Source organism: Peromyscus californicus, unplaced genomic scaffold (assembly GCF_007827085.1).
Source record: "Peromyscus californicus insignis strain IS unplaced genomic scaffold, ASM782708v3 Scaffold_6__1_contigs__length_162567912, whole genome shotgun sequence".
Classification (NCBI taxonomy): Eukaryota; Metazoa; Chordata; class Mammalia; order Rodentia; family Cricetidae; genus Peromyscus; species Peromyscus californicus.
In genome coordinates this window covers 107,324,178-107,343,253 of record NW_026294584.1, presented here as the reverse complement: position 1 = coordinate 107,343,253, position 19,076 = coordinate 107,324,178, and the positions used below count along the sequence as shown (strand labels likewise).

Genomic DNA, 19,076 nt, shown 5'->3' with positions numbered 1-19,076 from the left:
CCAAATGTGACTGATCTTGGTGCTCCTGTAACCAGGACAGAGAGCTCTGCCTCCTGGTGGCCTATTCTCTCAATATCGGGGAAGTGGTGTGAAAAGAAACATGTAGCATGGTGAAGAAGCAAAGACTTGGTCTCCACCCAATGACCTTGAGCAGTTATCTGAACTCCAGTTTTTATCTGTTGAATAGGAATAACTGTAATATTCACATCACTCAATTTTTGTGAAAAACATAAAAACAGATAGAAATAACGTAGGCACCAAGATGGCTCAGTAAGTAAAGATGCTTGCCACCGAGTGGAACAAGCTGAGTGCCATCTCTGGAACCCCCATGGTAGACAGAGAGAACCAGCTCCCTCCAATTGTCCTCTGACTTCCACATACATGCCATGTCACACGCATGCCCACCTCCCTCCCCTGACACACATATTAAATGTTATTTAAAAATTGTTTTAAAGAATTCGAATGTAACAACAAATTAGTTGGTTGGAAAAAAATGTATTATTACCAGTATGTGTTATCAAAATCCTCATGGGATAAAACAAGTCTGGGATGTGAAGTGGCACAAGAGGTCCCAGGGACTCAGAGGCAGAGCTGCTGCTGAGCTAGGGTCCTCAGAGGGCCAGGAACTTCCTTGTTGACATGCACCTTTCCCCTGCCTTCCCTGCTATGGCTCAGCTCTGAGATCCCTTCATTTCTTTAAGTTTCACCTGTTTGTCGTTGGGTTGTATATTAGTTACTTTTCTGTTGCTGTGATAAAACACAATTGTAGGCAGAGTTTCTCTGTGTCCCGCAGTCACTCCCAAATAACCACACAGAGACTTACTATTCATTATAAATGCTCTGCTGATAGCTTAGGCTTCATTTTTAGCTAGCTCTTATAAATTAACCCATTCCTACTAATCTATGTATTGCCCCAAGGCTCCTTTACCTCATGTAATACTTCCCATCCTGATCGCGCTGCATCTCATGGCATCTCCTCAGACTCCGCCCTTCTTCTTCCCAGCATTCTCTCTGGCCCCAAAATCCTGCCTAGCCATCAGCCAATCAGCTTTGTATTAACAATGAGAGCAACAGGTCTTCCTTGTAAAAGGATTATTCTACAGCACACCATGGCCAACACAACTTGTAGAAGAGTTTGTTTCAGCTTACAGTTGCAGAGGGCTAGGAGTCCATCACAGCAGAGGAACATGGCAGCAATCAGGAGGCGGAGTGCAGGAGAAGGAAGCGGAGAGTCTATGTCCTCAAATGAAAATGCAAAGCAGAGAGAACAACTGGAAATATGGCAAGACTATATACCCTCAAAGCCCATCATCCCCAGTGATGCACTTCAAAGCTGCACCACTTAAACCTTCCCAAGCAGCACCCTCACTGGGGACCAAGTGTTCACATGCCTTAGCCTATAGGGGACATTTCTCATTCAGACCACCACAGGTTGCAAGTAGCAAGAATGGCAACTCAAACTGACTTGGGCAATAAGGAGTTAATTTACTGCTCATATATCCCAAGAGTCGAACAGTATGGTCATACAAGGTTGTCGAAACACTTCTTGGTTCAATTAACTTCACAGTGATATTAGCCACACCTACAATCTTCTCATGAGATGGAAATAAATATACAAATAAAATAATTTTAAAAATAACGATTGGTATTCTGTCCTGATTTTTTTATTATTATTATTATTATTATTATTATTATTATTATTATTATTATTATTATTATTATTATTTTGTCAATTTGAGATAAACCATCATCATCTAGTTTAATTTAAAATTTAAAAAAAGGACTTTGGAGGGCTGGAGAGATGGTTCAGAGGTTAAGAGCACTGGCTGCTCTTCCGGAGGTCCTGAGTTCAGTTTCCAGCTACCACATGGTGGCTCATGACTATCTATAATAAGATCTGGTACCCTCTTCTGGTGGGCAGGCGTATATGCAGGCAGAACACTGTATATATAATAAATAAATCTTTAAAAAAAAAAAACTTTTCTAGACTAGCCTGTAGGCAAATCTCTGGGGAATTTTCTTTCTTACTGATTGATGTGGAAGAGCCCAGCCCTCTAGGGGTAGGGAGTGTCCTCCAGCATATGGTCTTGGGAGATATAAGAAAGTAAGCTGGTCTGGAGAGATGGCTCAGAGGTTAAGAGCACTGGCTCCTCTTCCAGAGGTCCTGAGTTTAATTCCCAGCAACCACATGGTGGCTCACAACCATCTGTAATGAGATCTGATATTCTCTTCTGGCCCACAGGTATACATGCAGGTAGAACACTGTATAATCATACATAATAAATAAATAAATCTTTTTTTAAAAAAAAAAGTAGACTGAACAAGCCAGTAAGCATCATTCCTTCACAATTTATGCTTCAGTTTCTGCCTCCAAGTTCCTGGCCTGTGATTTGGGTAAGCCAAATAGACCCTTTGCTCCCCAAGTTCCTTTTGGTCATAGTATCTTAATCATAGCAGTAGAAACCCTAACTTAGGACATCCCGTAAGACCAGAGTGTGTAAAATGCATAATTTCAGCAAAGGTCTCAAGTGTGAGGCCAGTGAGATAGTTCAACAGATAAAGGTGCTTACTACCAAGCCTGACTACCTGGGTCTGATTCAGTAGCCCACACAGTGAAAGGGAGAGCCAGCTCTGGGGGGTCCTCTGACCTTCACACATACATCACACATGCATAAATATTTTTTAAAAATTTATCTGGGTAAGGTGTCATACACCTCTAATCCTAGCACTCAGGAGACAGAGGCAGGTAGATCCCTATGAGTTTAAGGCTAGCCTGGTCTACACAGTGAGTTGAAGGCCATGTATGGCTATCTAGAAAGATCTTATCTTAAAAAAATTAAATATTAGCCAGGCCGGGTGGCACACGCCTTTAATCCCAGCACTAGGGAGGCAGAGGCAGGTGGATCTCTGTGAGTTCAAGGCTAGCCTGGTCTACAAAGTGAGTTACAGAACAGCCAGGGCTGTTAACACAGAGAAACCCTGTCACAAAAAAAAAAACAAAAAGAAGAAAAAAAATAGATAAATCTTAAGTATAAGCGTCTCATTGGCCCAGCTTGACCACAAATCTGACCTTGAACCAATCCTTGTAGCCAGAAAATTTGACACTCTCTGGTCAAGCCTTGGTCCCATGGCCTCCCCCAGGGTCAGGCCAGCCCCATCTCAAGACAGGCCCCACAGGAGGACAGGGCAGTGTTCCTTTTTAAGCAGGGTCCTTTAATAAGAGAAGTCAAGGCCAAGAGTTAGGCCAGACAAACATAAATTGATATGAGGGGAAATAGAGCTTTAGTTCAAGCTTCTAAGAACTATTTGTGGATAAACAGAGGACATTTCCAACACCTTAGGCACTTACAAGTGAAGCTGGTTTCTCCTGTTGCCCTTGGTGTTTTTTCCTACAGTTGCCTGGATCCTTGGCACCTGCTTCCCTGGGACCAGAAGCTCTGACTCTGCAGAGGCCCCAGTGCAGAGGAAGAGGCCTGTCCAGTCAGGACTGCAAACAGAGCCCAGCTCTGGCTGACTGTATTCGCCACATTTCCGTCACTGTGAGCACAATCCCCGCCAGAATCAACTCCAGAGAGGAAAGATTGATTGTGGCTCGTGGCTTCAGAGGGGTCTAGTCATGGTAGAAAAGGAAGAGCTTGGTGATCGCATCACAGTGGACAGGAAAGGAGAGAGAGGGAGGAAGGACAGGCGAAAGGAGGGGTGGAAAGAGGAAGGGAGAGAGTTGAAAGGAGAGGGAGGGAGAGAGAGAGGAGAAGAGATGAAAGGAGAGGGAGGGAAGGAAGGAAGTGAAAGGGAGAAAGCGGGAAGATCTGGGTCCAAATATAACTTTCTTGCCTCTAGGGACCCACTTCTGCCAGCTTGGGCCCCACCAAGGATCCACAACTCACCAAAATAATGCCATTGTCGGGAGGACAAGCGATCAAAACTTGAACTGGCAGAGGATATTTTACTCTCAAACCAGAACACTGGCATACCTTAAGAAGGGGTCTATTGGCCAGCCTTGGTGGCGTGTGCCTTTATTCCCAGCACTTGGTGTAAGGATTCTGTATATGCATAGCTCAGGGTCTCGTGCAGCCAGCCTAAAAGCCGGACGTGCACCCGCACGCTCTCTCTCCACGCTCTCTCTCTGCGTCTCTCTCTGCTCTCAGTCTCTGTCTCTGTCTCTGTCTCTGTCTCTCTCTCTCTCTCTCTGCATCTCTCTCTGTCCTATCCCCTCCTCTCTCTAATAAAGCCCATTCTAACTCTGGTAACCATGGCTTGTAACTCTTCTGCTCTTGACTATTCCACTGCCGACCAAACCAGTGCCACCGCCACCGCCGCCGTAACCAGCACCGATCCAGCCCCAGCCACCAGCGCCTTATACCCTTTCACTTGGTAGGCAGAGGCAGGAGGTTCCCTGTGATGTCTACACAGAGAATCCCAGGCTTGGCAAGAACACATAGTGAGGCTGTGTCTTAAACAGACAAAAAACAGGGACAGATTTATTGCTTAATGGGAAGATCAAGGGTCAACCTTAATACTAACTGGAAAGGCCAGCAGAGGTCCAGCTGGGCAGCAAGGTTCTAGTGCTGTTGCTGCACATATTGCCTTCAAGAACTCTGCCCAACAAAGCTGGCATCTCACCCTCAAGACCCTAGGAAGAGTGGGCTCTAAGCCAAGGAGGGGAGGTGCTTTCAAAACCAGGAGCAAGATACTGCCAATTGAGACAGCACAGCATCTACCCCAGAGCTCACGTGGACTCTCACGGGGTGACAGAAAGGAGTGTTGGTTCTGGGGTGTGGGGTGTGGATGGCACTGAAGGATTCATCAGCTTCAGGTAGGCCCTTCCTCCTCCATCTCCTGTCACCATGACTCATGGCTCAGTGTTAGCACACTCGTCCCTGCTCCCCCATTTCCAATATCCAGGATGCAGATGCCACTTACGTGAGGGCAAGCTCTAATTAGCTCGGAACATCAGGATCAAGCCCGCCGCGGCTGACAGCAAGATAAATACACCTAAATAGTCGAGTGATTGCAAGTTGGTTTTTTATTTTGTTCTAATAATAAGAAGCTACAGCATGGGTGGGGGGCTTGTTATCTCTGGCAGGCTTGATGGATGATGGGGTGTCTGGTTCACCAAGCAAGTGTAACTTCCTGGCAGCAAGACGTCTCGCACCACCCCCGCCCCACTTCCGCCCTCATCAGAATTAGCATATGTCTTCTGGAGATAATTTGGCCTCAAATGTACACTTCAGACACAAGCCAGAGCTTCACCCCTTCTCCGCCATGAACCTGTAAGATTGTAGATTCTGGGTTAAAGAAACTGTTACAAGACTTTCTGTTAAAAAAGTTTCTCTAGGGGCCAAGCCTTGTGGTGTACACCTTTGATCTCAGCATTTGAGAAGCAGAGTCCGGTGGATTCCTGTGAGTTTGAAGGCAACTCGGTCTACTTAAGAGTTCCAGGCCAGCCAGGGCTGCATAGTGTGACTTACATCTGGACAGGGTCTCTCGGGGTAGGGTCCTCCTTTGAGATGACTGGAGTTTTCTGCGGATGAGCAGGTTCTCAGGACACCAGCTTGTTGTGGCGGGAGCCCCTGGGGAAGGTGCTTAGGGCAAGGGCAGAGGCAGGCTGGACCGGGCAGAGCATGGGCAGCTCAGAAGTGGGCAGAGGACAGAACAAGGGGGAAACTGAGGCAGGGCAGTTTCAAGAAGGAGCAGCTGTGCACTCATAACTCACCAGGCAGACCGGCTGTAGGGTACATCAGATCAGATCTCTCCCTGCTTTAAACTGTTCCGCTGACTGAATCCAAACTTATCTCCATGGCCACCAAGGCCCAGTGAGATCTGCCCCTCGTATCTCCCCTTTCTCTTGTACCTGCTGATACCCCAGGGGGACCCCAGGTACAGAACCCCGCCCGCAATGATGTGAGCCCTTGCTAGTAAAGGGATACAAGGGTGACCGAATCGAGACTGAAAAGTGTTCCTTTAGGGTGATCTCAGCATCAGGGAGCTACAGCGCACCTCATCACGGCTTTCCAAAGGAAGGGGAGGGGCCCGGAAGAGAGAGAGAGGCATCTGATTGGTGGGGTTACTACGGAAGCTGACTACTCTTTTTGGAGTTTTTTGGTTGGTTGGTTGGTTGGTTGGTTGGTTGGTTGGTTGGTTGGTTGGTTGGGCTTTTTTGTTTGTCTGTTTGTTTTGTTTTGTTTTTGGTTTTTGACACAGGGTTTCTTTATGTAACCCTGATTGTCAAGGAACTCACTCTGTAGAAAAGGCTGGCCTCAATCTCAGAGATTTGCCCGTCTCTGCTTCCCTAGTGCTGGAATTCAAGGCCTGCGCCACCATGTCTGGCTGAAATTGACTGCTCTTGGCAGAATTCCTGAGATAGTTTTTATGATCTTGGGCAGAAAGTATCTTCACTATTTTCATAGTAAAAGCAATTATAAAGAAAAGAACTGGCTGGGCGCCGGTGGTGTGTGCCTTTAATCCCAGCACTCGGGAGGCAGAGCCAGGCAGATCTCTGTGAGTTCGAGGCCAACCTGGTCTACAGAGTGTGATCCAGGACAGGCACCAAAACTACACAGATGAGACCCTGTCTCAAAAAACAAAAAAGAAAAGAAAAGAACTGAGTATATGTCCATGACATTTTCTAGAACTTGTTTGTTTTGATTTTTTTTTTTTTTTTTTTTTTTTTTTTTTTTTTTTTTTTTTTTTTTGGTTTTTCGAGACAGGGTTTCTCTGTGTAGCTTTGCGCCTTTCCTGGAACTCACTTGGTAGCCCAGGCTGGCCTCGAACTCACAGAGATCCGCCTGCCTCTGCCTCCCGAGTGCTGGGATTAAAGGCGTGCGCCACCACCGCCCGGCTTGTTTTGATTTTTAAGACAGGGTCTCACTCTGTAGCTCTGATTGTGGTGGAACTCACTATGTAAGGGCCAGGCTGACCTTGAACTCAGAGATCCTCCTGCCTCTGCCTCCTCAGTGAAAACCATTCTAGGGCTGGAGAGGTGGTTCAGTGGGTAAGAGCACTAACTGCTCTTCCAGAGAACCTGAGTTCTGTTACCGGCATCCACACAGTGGTTTATAACCATCTTGTCTATAACTCCAGTTTTAGGGCATCCAGCACCCTCTTCTGGCTTCCAGAAAGGCACCAGGCATGTGCAAGGTGAACTTAAATGCAGGCAAAGCACTCATCAAATATAAAAATCAATCAATCAATCAATCAATCAATAAAGACATTCCAGAGCTGGATGTGTTCGTCTATGCCTATCATCCCAGCCCTTGAGAGACTGAAGCAAAAGGATCACTATAATTGAGAGAAGCCTGGACTACAGAGTAAGACCACATTTCAAAAAGTAAAATAAAAACTTTAAAGTAAGAGAAGATAAACATTTTATTTGTGTGCATGTGTGTTTGCTTGTGTGAGTTTGTATGCCCCACATGCATGTTCTACTGTCAGAGGCCAGAAGAGAGCGCTGGACAACCTAGTATTAGGGTTATAAGTGATTGTAAGCCACCATATGGGTGCTGGGAACTGAACAAAAGTCCTCTGGAAGAGCAGCCGGTGCTCTTAACCACTGAGCCATCTCTCTAGACCCTGCCCCCAATTTTTTTTAAACAGCCATTTTGTGGTTGATAAACCACATGTGTACACACACGTATACACATACACCACCCACACATGCATACATACATACCTAAAGAACACCCATGATTTCTTTGTATTTTTTTCTTTTCTTTTTATTATTTATTTATTTGCACGGGGGAGAGTTCTGGCCCGAAAGTGGAACTTGCTGGAGTCAGTTCTCTCCTCCCATTGTGTGAGTGTAGGGGGTTGAACTGAGGTCGGCAGGCTTAGCGGCAAGCACCTTTACCCACGGAGCCCTCTCACCAACCCTCTTCGCTGTTGGGGACCGACTCCAGACAACTGTGTCTTGAATTTTGTGTGACCTTCCTTACTTTATCAAACCTTGCAAAAACAGGTTCCTGGCCTAACCTCGGGCTGTACAACTTCCTGGAATACGTGCTAATCAGCCAGCTGCAGGGGCCTGGGACCAAAGCGACCTCACCCTTCCTTAGGAATTTTCCATTCTTCTCTCCTTTTGCTTCCCCTGCTCCCCCTCCCTGCCTGAAGCCCTGCTTATAAGCCTCAATACCCAGTCAATAAACGAGACCTTGACGCGACTCAGACTGACTCTGTCTTCCTTTATGCGCCTGGTCTCCTTTCTCTCACGCCCCCATTGGTCTTTTAGGAGGTGCCTCCTCGGGTCTCCCCAATAACCTGGCCCGCGGGACGGGTCACTTCGCATTCATTTCTTAGGACAGTTTTTGACTCTATGATGATATTGGTATTGTTCATGGAAAAACACAATTCTCATCTCCAAGGAAATTAGAGACAGTTTATTCTGAGCTGACTTGACCATGGCCCAGGGACACAGATTTAGGTCACTTCAAATTCCATGTTCTAACGGGGAAGCAGTTTCCCGAAATTTTTAATAGTTACAAAACAGAGAAAGGCAAATACATTGGTGGGAACAGGTGGGCTATAGCAAAGTGGGGAGAACTCTGCTCTAGGCCCTAGACACGTCTGACAGCCTTCTTAGCCCTTTAATAGGTGGAGAAATTAGGGGTCTGTTCATATATTCCAAAGGATTTGCATCTGTTAGTCACAGGGTGTTAGGTCTGGCATGGAGGTGGGCAAGACTATTTATTTAGGGGACTAAAGCCAAGATAAATTGTAATTAGACCCTGGACCTGAAATATTCCAACCTGTCCACATCACTTCAGTTCTACTCAGTCAATAAGCCTTTGCAGACACAGCTTCTTTTCCAGGAATTCTCATGCACAATATAAAAATCATAAAACAAAACAAATCATCAAAACACCCTACCACTGGGGCTAGAGAGGTGGCTCAATGATTAAGAGCATTTACTGCTCTTCCAAATGAGTTCACTTCCCAGCGGCCATGCCAGGACCCAGGACTACTTATAACCCCTGCTCCGGGTTGTTGGCCTCTGCGGGCACCCACACACGCATGTGCATACCCCTGCACAATGAATCTGATTTAAAATAATAATAATAAATCTTGAAACAATCCTACCTTCTACAAAATCAACAGGTAGGCCAAATGGATCTGCTGCAGGCCCTTATGGCTGCTCAGGATTGATAAAGAATGTGCTATCTGCAAGAAGCCGGTGGACCAGGGAGAGGAAAGGCTGGGGAAAGAGAGAGGTGGGGATTCTGGAAGCCAGCACTGCTCTAGTGTCTCATGCTGGTTTAGGCTCAACGGTTTAGAAAACAATGAAACCAACTCAGAAGGAAACAGGACCATTTTATTAAAAGTGGAGAGAAAATCAGGGCAACCTGGAGATCTCTACCAGGAAGGAGACGGCTCAGAGCAAGAGAGAAAGGCACAGTCCAAGTTCCAAGATATGTTCAGGCACCTGTGTGTGGAATGGAGGGATGAGGGGCAGAGGAAAAAGGAGAGGAAGAGGGAGGTGGGAAGGGAGAGAGTCAGAGACCAGCAGAGACAGAGGGAGAGAGAACACCCACCAGAGAGGAGCGGCCCAGTAAACATGGAAGAGAAACGTGAGGTTTTAGCTAGAACTCAGAACAGCAGACAAGCCTGGCATGAAGGACTTGTGAGCAGCTGCAAGAAGGGCTTCCAGACTGGGTAAACAATAAACAACTCCAGCCCTCCGGGGAGAGTCTTGCCTCACCCCACCCCCCAGCATCGTTGGGTGCAGAGCTCTCCTGGCCAGTAGTGGTCCAGTGGGGTTAACTCCTAGGACAAAGGACAAAAGCTTGTCTTTGCCACCTTATAACAATTTGAGTGGTTTTAAAATGGCCCATTTCCACAGGGGCCAGTAGTAGGACCCAGATTCTCTTCTTTTGATTGGAAATCACATAACAGAATTAAAGAAAATTAAACGAAGATAAAAGCGAAATCCACAAAGTAGCCATGTTTTCCCAGGAGGAAATGGCTTTTCCTTAATGCAGTTCCACAAGGCCCAGTAGCTTCTTCTTTCCTTTCTTATGCTATTTGTAATCTCCTGCAGGGACAATTGTAAAGCTTCCTCGACCCTTTCTCAGGGCATTTCAAATTCTAAGAGGGGCGACTGTCTCATTGTCCTTTTTCTTCAAATTAGCATGTTCAACTGGGAAACCAGGAGATGTGGCCCAAAGCTGATTATGAGGCGGAGGAGCCATCCTCAGGGACCTCCAGGCTTGCTGATGGTCAGACCACCACCTAAGGACATCCAGATTTAGCATACCTGCAGAGGTGTGCTTTAGGACTAAGGAGGTTAGAAATAGGGGCGCGTGTTTAACACTGAATAATCCCATTATTCACTTTCAAAAATTCAGCTACGTTAATCTGAGAATCAAGGACAACAGTCGTGTCCCTCATGTAGTTCAATGGGAGAGCCCTTGGCTTGGATCCTCAGGAGAAAGGGAGAAGAACAGAACACGTGGGCTCAGGACTTGCTGTGAAAATGCAGGATGTAACCCAAAGGGTACTCAGAGGAATGAAATCTGGCAGATGGATGTGTTTCACTTTGCAGAATTTGGAAAATTGAAATATGTACACCATACCACACTTATTCAGGATTTCAATGAGCAACTGCTCTGAGTTCTGAAAAAGCTGATTCTGTAATCACTTATTTGCTAGAAGTTATGGGCGTCATTTTATACCTGCACAAATTAAAACTGACAATGCTCCAGCATATGTCTCTGATAAAATGAAACAGTTTTTTGCTTATTACAATATAAAGCATATTACAGGTATACCACATAATCCTACAGGCCAAGCAGTCATAGAAAGATCAAATCAAACTCTAAAGGACATGCTAAATAAACAGAAAGGGGTAACAAAAACCCCCAGAAATAGACTGCATAATGCTCTATTAACTTTGAATTTTCTCAATGCCAATGAGAAAGGAACAACAGCTGCAGAGAGACATTGGATAATAGAAAAAACTACAGAATTAAATCAGAATTAAATATACTTTAAGGATGTGCTGACCTCAGAATGGAAACCAGGATATGTGTTACCTTGGGGATGAGGTTTTGCTTTTGTTTCTACAGGAGAAGATAAGCTGTGGAGACCATCAAAATTGATAAAGGTTCAATTTGAACAAGAGAGACTTCTTAATTAGAAGAGGTGATAGTTCATCAACCAACATGACCATCCAATTTAAACTAACTTATACCACTAACAAATGTTTTTCATTTAATCAGATATAATTTGCCAAAAGGGAACCTCCCCAAAGTTAGTCTTGGGGAAAGGTTTTTGTTTTGTCTTTCAGGAGAATGAAGGCTAAGGAATCTGAAAAACACTGGACAAATGAGACATCTGAAGAAAAAGGACAAATCATCTAGAGAAAATGTCCCAAGAAAAAGAGTAAATTGGCCTATTGGTATATTACCTATAAAATTTCTTAAGTCTTCCTAAATGTTTGTTTCTGCTCTTCTCTACAGACACTTAACACAAATGGTCTTTTTGTAGTCCCAGTTCAATTAAAAATTAAAGCTGGCTAGGAGTTGGAGAATGGCTCTCTCCTTCTTTAAACCCAAGCATGTTGTTAAAAGGAAAATGCAAAATCTGTATCATGCCAGAAGAAAGAGCCATCTTCAGATATGGGACAGGAGAAAACCAAAAAACTAAGGGACTATTCTATTGCCACTAATCTCAATTCTTTGGTTCTATTTTGATTCTTCAAACTTTTCTTAAGGTATGAATTTTATATCAAAATTTATAAGATTAATATATATATTTTAAACTTTGGTTATGATATTAATGGTCATATAGAGTACTAACTAATTCTAGAAAAAAGGCTTCATTTAGCTGCCTATACAAGTTTTTGTGTTGGAGTCTTTATCAGTTTTCTGCAGGGAATCATGAGTAGGCCTAACAGCGAATTTGAAGTCTCCAGAAAGATGATGGGACCCCACAACAATAATAACACCACTAAGCTGACAAACATCACCCAAAGATCAGCTTTGGACTACAAACTGCTCAGGACAATTTTGAGATGGCTAGCTGAGATGATCCAGTTTCACAGACTACTTGAACAAGGACTTGATATAAGCCCTGAACTTTGGCATTATGCAAAGACGGGACAGCAAATGATATAGCTACCTTTCCTAGAACTTGACAATTAACCCAAAATTTTTCTTTTCAGAATTTCCTAAAGATACCTTTACCCACAAATAGCAGGAAGCAATTTTAAGAACACAACACCCACATTCCCAAAGAGGTGGGGTGGGGCAGGTGGGTTTTGGTCTTTCAGTGGGTTTTGGGTTTAGGATAATTTTCATTGTTTAGGAGGGTTGGTTACAAGTTGTTATTGTTAATGGTCAGGAAAAAGGCTAAGCAAAGGAGATTAGATTTAAGGTTCTTGTTTGAAAAAAAAAGATATATAAAAATGATAGAAAAGAGGGTAGATTATTGAATCTACTCTGAAAAGAAAAAGAAAAGAGAGGATATAGATATGATATAAATAAAAAGATAGATTATTGAATCTACTTTTAAAAGACAACTCCTAGTTTTAAATACTTTACATTGGATTGGATTTTTATATATTGTATACAAATTATATATATTGAGATTGATATTGTTAGAAAATGCTGTATGTATATTTCTAATCTTGTTCAGGATATTGTACTTATACAGTTCATTTAACAAGGTAAAGCAATTTGCTAATCCTTGAAAGTTATTATTATCAACTGTTTGGATATAAAGAAATGAAAGTTAGTAGTTAGACATTACAATCGAACTTGTAGTCACATTAGGTGTTTCCAAGGTTAAGCAGAAATATATTTTAGATAGACAGGTCATCTTCAAACCCTTCAGAGATCTACAGAATATGGCATTTAAAATGTTTTAATACCTTAGTTTTTTTGTTTGTTTGTTTTTGTTTTTGTTTTTATGACTATGAGACATGGCAGCTCCTGGCAGCACCAACCTACCTTAGAGAAGATATAGGCATTGAAGAAACTGCATATAGAGTTACCTTTCATTGTGGCAAAAGTTAATCACTGGGCAACAAAGTGCCCTGGCATCAACTGCTGACAGTATGCTATCCAAAATGGGCAAACAAGACACAAAACAAATGACTACTGATCCTTACCAAGACAAGTGTGTTGCAGCTTTGGCAACAGGCATCCTTTGAGGCCAAGGCAATATGGCACCATCACTGAAGTGGCGTTGCAATCTGGAAAAGGTACAGTGCCCCTTTCTTTGAAGGCCCCTGAACAGGCAGTGGATCGATGGCTTCTGGTGTGCAGTGAAACAGTAGCGGAAATAGTTATTCTTGAAAGAGTAACTAGATTGATGGGGTCTAACCTCTTAATGGTAGACTGGCATTTAATAAAGGAGATGAAGCCACCCACAAGCCTAGAAGAATGGACAGCCGAATTCCAAAAACACCAGCAATTTCCAGAATTTAAAATCTTGAATCATGACAGGACACTGGTGGAATTCAGGTTTATCTGGTACATGGAATACTTGAACGGAATGTGGGGTCGAGCTGTAGGCCTTGTGTACATCCTGCTTCACAAATGAGTCTGTCAGATATGCTAAGCCTATAGGCCGAAGATGATGCTCCAACATTGCAAAGAAACCTCAGATGACTGTCCAGGCAGCTGGCTGTTTCTGTCATAACTCACATTTTTTTGGAAGTCACTTGTTTGCACTTCCTGTTTTACTAGGTAATATTATTTCCTTCTCAGGTCTCTGAGGGAGTTGAAGATTAGATAGTTGTAGTAACAATTTTCCTTGTTAAGAAATTCAGAAAAGAAACTCACTAAGGTGTTAAGTGTATAAATTTGAAAGACATTATAAGATAGTTTTCTGTTGGTAATACAAGATAGGATAGAAAGTGAATTAGGTACATTTTGGACTCAACAAAATAGAATAGATAATGGAATATTTTCTCTGAATTTGTCAAATGCAAATGTACTAGACATTGTTGATGTATTTATTGCTTGTATATATTGTATATAGTTATTGTACTTTTTGTATACAGTTTTTCTTATATTAGTTATAACTTTTTTATTAGACAAGAAAAGGGGAAATGTGATGATATTTTATTTGTGCTGAAATGTGATATTTTCTTTGTATGTTAATAAATAAAGTTTGCCTGGAGATCAGAGGAAAAAGCAAGCTGTTTTAAGTAAACACAAAAGTCAGGCAGTGGTAGCACATGCCCTTAATCCAATCACTTGGCAGGCAGGGTCTCTGGGTGTTCAAGGCCACCCTAGGGAGCAGAGCCAAGCGTGGTGACACATGCCTTTAATCCCAGTACCAACTATAGAAGCCTGGAGGTCTGTGCAGACAGGCAGTGACAAGGAAGTGAGGTAGCTGGGCTAAGAGCCAATGAGAAGGCAGAACAGCAAGGCAATAAAAGCCTGGGTAGACAGGAAGTCATGGCATTTTGGAAACTGCAGAGCTAGTGAGGTAAGGTTGGTTGGTGGCTCTCACTCTTTCCCTGATCTCTAAGGCTTTTACCCCTATATTTGGCTCCGTGTTTTTTATTTAATAAGACCATTAAAAATTCATCTATAGTGTCACATGACCTTTTCTGGGGCGAGAGAAACATTCTTTCACCCCAGACACAGAGAGTACCAATGGGTCAAAGAAAGGTCTAGCTTGGTGAACGAAGGAGTTTATTAGGGTTACATGGAGGGGCATTGGGTGAATCAAAGGCAGCTACATCACTAGGAAGATCCACGGGGGCAACTTACAGCTACAGTCTCCAGCTGCCAGTCAGGACATGTTAACAGGCCTTTGCTGGGGAGGGTCTTCTGTAGGTGGCCACAGCTGCTCAGAATCAGAATAGCCATGGTCATACCCAACCAGGAGGAAACAGGTGAGGGGACAAATTATTCCATACCTGGAGTCTGCCTGGGAAGCAGGGGTCAAACTGGGGTCTTAGATTTCCCAAGTGCCTGATGACACTCTTATGACCCAGAGACGTAGAGGTGCCTGGAGGTCAGGAAGCTGAGTCAGACCATGACCCCAGACCCTTAGTGTCTCCATCCGAAACTAAGGCACAGGCTCTGGCTGAAATCTAAGCATTCCCTCCCACCTCTGCCTTTTCGTCGATCTCCCTCCACAGGGCCCTGACTCTTATCTGTAAAATGGGACTATCACTCTCAACCTTGGGTCTTCTTTCTCTTGCTGGTGACAAGAAGGTGTAATAACATGACTGGGGGTGTGAAAATGCCCAGAAAGTTCTGGCCTCTGTCTACCAGGATCAGGAGTAACATTTAGATGCCTTTGTAATCCTTTGCCAGACTACTAGCATGCCTGAGGCATACACTAAATAATTATTTAGCCTGGGGGATCCGTGTGTGAGGTTATCAATGGCTCTAATGTCCTTCTGGGGGTGGCAGCACAGGGAGAGGTGAGGAGCACGGTCACCAGGAACACCTTGGTGTTCTCAGCTGGCTGGGGTCAGGGAGATATATGGGACACTCATTTTCCAGAGAAGCCAATTTTGTTCTTTTTATTATTATTATTTTATTAAACATTTACTTCTTTAAGATGGGGGAGGGGCTTATGGGGTCACAGTCCTCACCGTGTAGAAGTCACAGGACAACCTTCTGGAATCCATTCAGGTGGTCAGCCCTGGTGGCAGGCACCCTTACTCACTGAGCCATCTCACAGCCCCCCAATTTCGTTCTTAACGTCTGGCTTTGATGTTTAGTCAGATATTTTCAGGACCTTGTGAGAACTGAGCCAAATAGCCCCGTAAGCTGGTTGTAGCCATTGAGCCACTGGTGTGGAACTGGGTTCTGCCTTGCCCTCTCCCATTGCACAGAGGAGAAAACTGAGAGGGGAACTCGGCCAGTGACACAGTCAAGACCAGGTGCCACTACCTCCTTTTTCCTGTCGCCCAAACCCTGCATTGGTCTTGTCTCTGGGTGTCTGCGTGTGTGTGTGTGTGTGTGTGTGTGTGTGTGTGTGTTTGTGACTCTGAGTCCCCCTTTTCTTGCCCCCTTTCCATCCCCTTCTCCCAGGATGTCTGTCCCTCCCTTTGTTCCCTAGTCAGATGGTCTCTTAGTCAACAGACCTCCGGAGCTGGGTGCAGCCACCAACCTGCGCCAGACGCGCCTCCTCGCTCGGCCCCCTCCGGGTTTCCGGAAAGCGGGCGGGTCCCCCGGCTCTGCCGTCAGAGCCCCTGCCTTCGGTCTGCACCCCCTCCCCGCTGACCTCACGGGCCGGCGTCGCGAGCGCATATAAGCCACGGCCCCTCGGAGGAGCGCGCAGTCAACGCGGGATCCTGGAGCCCTGCAAACTCTACCCCGCCAGTTTGCACTCTGCAGCTCAGCATCTCCTACTGCACAGCGGAGTCCCCACCTCGCAGGTAATGCCTCCGACCCTGGGACCCCGAACAGGTGTGTCTCCTCCACCCTCCCCATCGCCTCCTCCGGGCGTACTGGTAGGGGCACCCGGAGCGCTGGATGGAAGAGGTCCAGCAACAGGTCCACGCCGGGACGGTCGGACCCTCCCCACAGTTCGAATGCGTGCACTAACGTTAGAAGTAGAACCTTCGCTTTGGAATTAGGATGTGGGCATCCAATGAGAGTCTTGGTTAACCTAGACACATGAGCGCAGGGTTGCACACAGAATTGGTGCAACGAGCCAGAATTTCAGCTCTGGAGTAAGGAAGGAGGTTGGCGGTGGAGGGCTGGGGTTAGAATGTAGACGGAAACTTGGGGACAGTTTTGGCCGCGATGACTTTAACTTTTCCGGCCAGCGCTACAACCTTGATGGGTACGTGGGGTGGATATCCATCCCAAACGCAGCGCTGCCTTCCCCAGCTTTGGATGTCGGGAACAGAGGGGTTTCCACCGCCTCCTGGTTTGGCTACCCTAGTGGACCAGGAGAGTTGCGAGAGGCTCAGATGGACCAGACATGTGGCCGGTAACCCTGTTCTTGGAGGGGTAAGGGTGTGACCCCAGAGCACCACGGTACATTCACCCTTGTTCCCACTGTCCTTGACTCTAGACGCCACGATGCCGGGCCCGTGGCTGCTGCTGGCTCTGGCTTTGATCTTCACCCTAACTGGTATCCGCGAATCCTGCGCCTTGCCGGAGGCAGCCCAGGAGGAGGGTGCAGTGACTCCCGGTCTGGGGAACGTCCTGATGTGGCCAGAACGTCGATCCTTGAGGAAAGACCTCCAGCGGGTGCGAGGGGACCTGGGTGCAGCCTTAGGTAAATATAGGGGGAGGGGAGCTATGTAAGAGGGTTGGGGGAGCCACCTGTGATGCTCCTTCCAGACTTTAGTTCAGACGGGCTCAATAGCCACTTCCTCAACAGGGTGGAGAGGTGACCAGTCCTTGAGACCACAATTATTCTCAGTGCTAGAAATAATCAGAAGACAGACTTTCAGTAGTCACAATTTCATATGGTCCCTATCCATGACAGTTTTAATTACTGTTTACTAAGTACTTGTATGTATCTCCTTGCCTATAAGGGCACGTTGCCATTTTGTATTGAAAACAGGTTCAGAGAACTGGAGTGGCTTATGGTCACCCAGCAGGGAAGCTGGGGCTGGAAGCCAGAGGCAGTGTCTTTGACCATCTGGGGGGGGGGGGGGGGGTCTATACGGCTTAGGGAGCAGACCGTGGGAGGGAGGGGCTCCTGGAAGTGTAGGAGTGGGTCACAGCCTGCAGGCAAGCGTCCCTAAGGAAGGGACCAGGTTCTCCACACCGGCTTTTTCTTCTCTCCAGACTCCTGGATCTCGAAGCGCCAGCATCCGGGCAAAAGGGAGGAGGAAGAAGAAATTGAAGCTGAAGAGAGGGGGGACTTGGGAGAAGGGGGAGCCAGGAGTCCCCACAAACGACAGCACCCCGGCCGCCGTGCCAACCAGGACAAGTATTCAAGGGTAGACATGGTGGAAGACAGTGACTGGGTGCCACGGTCCAGGTTGCCACCTTTCTTTCTGGATTCCTGGTCCTTAGGTATTCCCCAAGTCAAGCGGCAGCACCCCGGCCGGAGATCTTTCCCCTGGTTGGAGTCCGATATCACCAAGAGGCAGCATCCAGGCCGCAGGTTCATAGATCCCAAGTTTCAAACAAGCTGGGAAGAAAAAGAGGGAGAGGGTGTCCCAATGCCTGAGAAACGCCAGCATCCTGGCAAGAGGGCAGTGGGTCACCCTTGTGAGCCCCAGGGAACTTGTGGCCAAACAGGCCTGCTCCAGCTCCTAGGTGACCTGAGCAGGGGCCAGGAGACCCTGGAGAAGCAAAATCCACAGTTGGAAGCCTGGGACGGGGAGCCTCTGTTGGAGGACTAAGCCCAGAGTCAGGTTTTAAATCTAGGGTGACTGAGCCCTGTGTGCCCTACCCCATCTCCTTCACCTTTTCCTCTTAGGTATTAAACCAGAGCCCTCTGTACATAGCATCCACCCAATCCCCTTCCTTATCCACTTCAGTGATCCCAGTCAGAAAGTTAAAGCCCTACTTGTCCCTGCAAACAAGAGGGGCTGATCTCATTGTCATTGTCCTTGTCCCCAACAGCGCCACCGTCTCACACCCCCTCAGCACTGATGGTTCTTCCACATCTTCTAAGGGATCTCCCCAGAAAGGGTGGAATTGAAAAGTTTGGGTGTTAAAGTCCAACTTCCATCTTCTGCCCCATGTGACAAGACTGACCTGGTATAATTTCAGAACCCTCTTCCCCAAGGCTGGGGGCCCTGGGCAGTTTGGGGGATATTCAAACATGCCCTGGGTGGGGGGTGTCACATCTTGTATATACCCCTGCTCTTGTTAATCTCAACAACAATAAAATATATCCAGGTCATCTGTTGCTCCGCTCTTTTGTTTAGATGGAGGTTTTGCTTTGGAGGCTTTAGGGAATGGTACTTATCTTGGTCCCTCTTAATTGAGGAAATCGGGACCCTCTTGCCTGTCCCCAGTCTCAGAACACCATGTTACTGTGGCAAAGGGTCTTTGATTGGCCGGGTGTGGTGGCTAGAGTCGATTTAGTTGGCTGCAGTGGAGCCTAGAGTCTACCGGAGTGGGGGAGGGGAGCGCATGTTACTGTGACTAAAACTAGGGGACCTCTGGAGTCCTGGGAGGCAGGCCAGGAGGGGA

At 46.1% G+C, this 19,076-nt stretch overlaps 1 protein-coding gene across 2 annotated transcripts; it reads left to right on the top strand.

The window, feature by feature from the left end:
• The first annotated feature begins 15,937 nt into the window (after positions 1 to 15,937).
• Trh (thyrotropin releasing hormone) lies at positions 15,938 to 18,783 on the top strand. Of its 2 annotated transcripts, none has more exons than XM_052719995.1 (3): positions 15,938 to 16,345; positions 16,990 to 17,196; positions 17,715 to 18,783. In XM_052719995.1, the coding sequence occupies exons 2-3, from the start codon at positions 16,998 to 17,000 to the stop codon at positions 18,275 to 18,277; spliced, it is 762 nt and encodes a 253-aa protein (XP_052575955.1). In that variant the 5' UTR covers positions 15,938 to 16,345; positions 16,990 to 16,997; the 3' UTR covers positions 18,278 to 18,783. The 2 variants fall into 2 exon arrangements, with proteins under 2 accessions (XP_052575955.1, XP_052575954.1); XM_052719994.1 differs by lacking the exon at positions 15,938 to 16,345 and adding an exon at positions 16,647 to 16,905.
• Positions 18,784 to 19,076: the final 293 nt, after the last annotated feature.

Coding starts and splice junctions, on each gene's coding strand:
- Trh (XM_052719994.1), top strand. CDS start 16,716: ATGACTTTAACTTTTCCGGCCAGCGCTACAACCTTGATGGGTACGTGG. Junction 16,906..16,989: donor ATGGACCAGACATGTGGCCG/GTAACCCTGTTC, acceptor CCTTGACTCTAG/ACGCCACGATGCCGGGCCCG. Junction 17,197..17,714: donor GGACCTGGGTGCAGCCTTAG/GTAAATATAGGG, acceptor TCTTCTCTCCAG/ACTCCTGGATCTCGAAGCGC.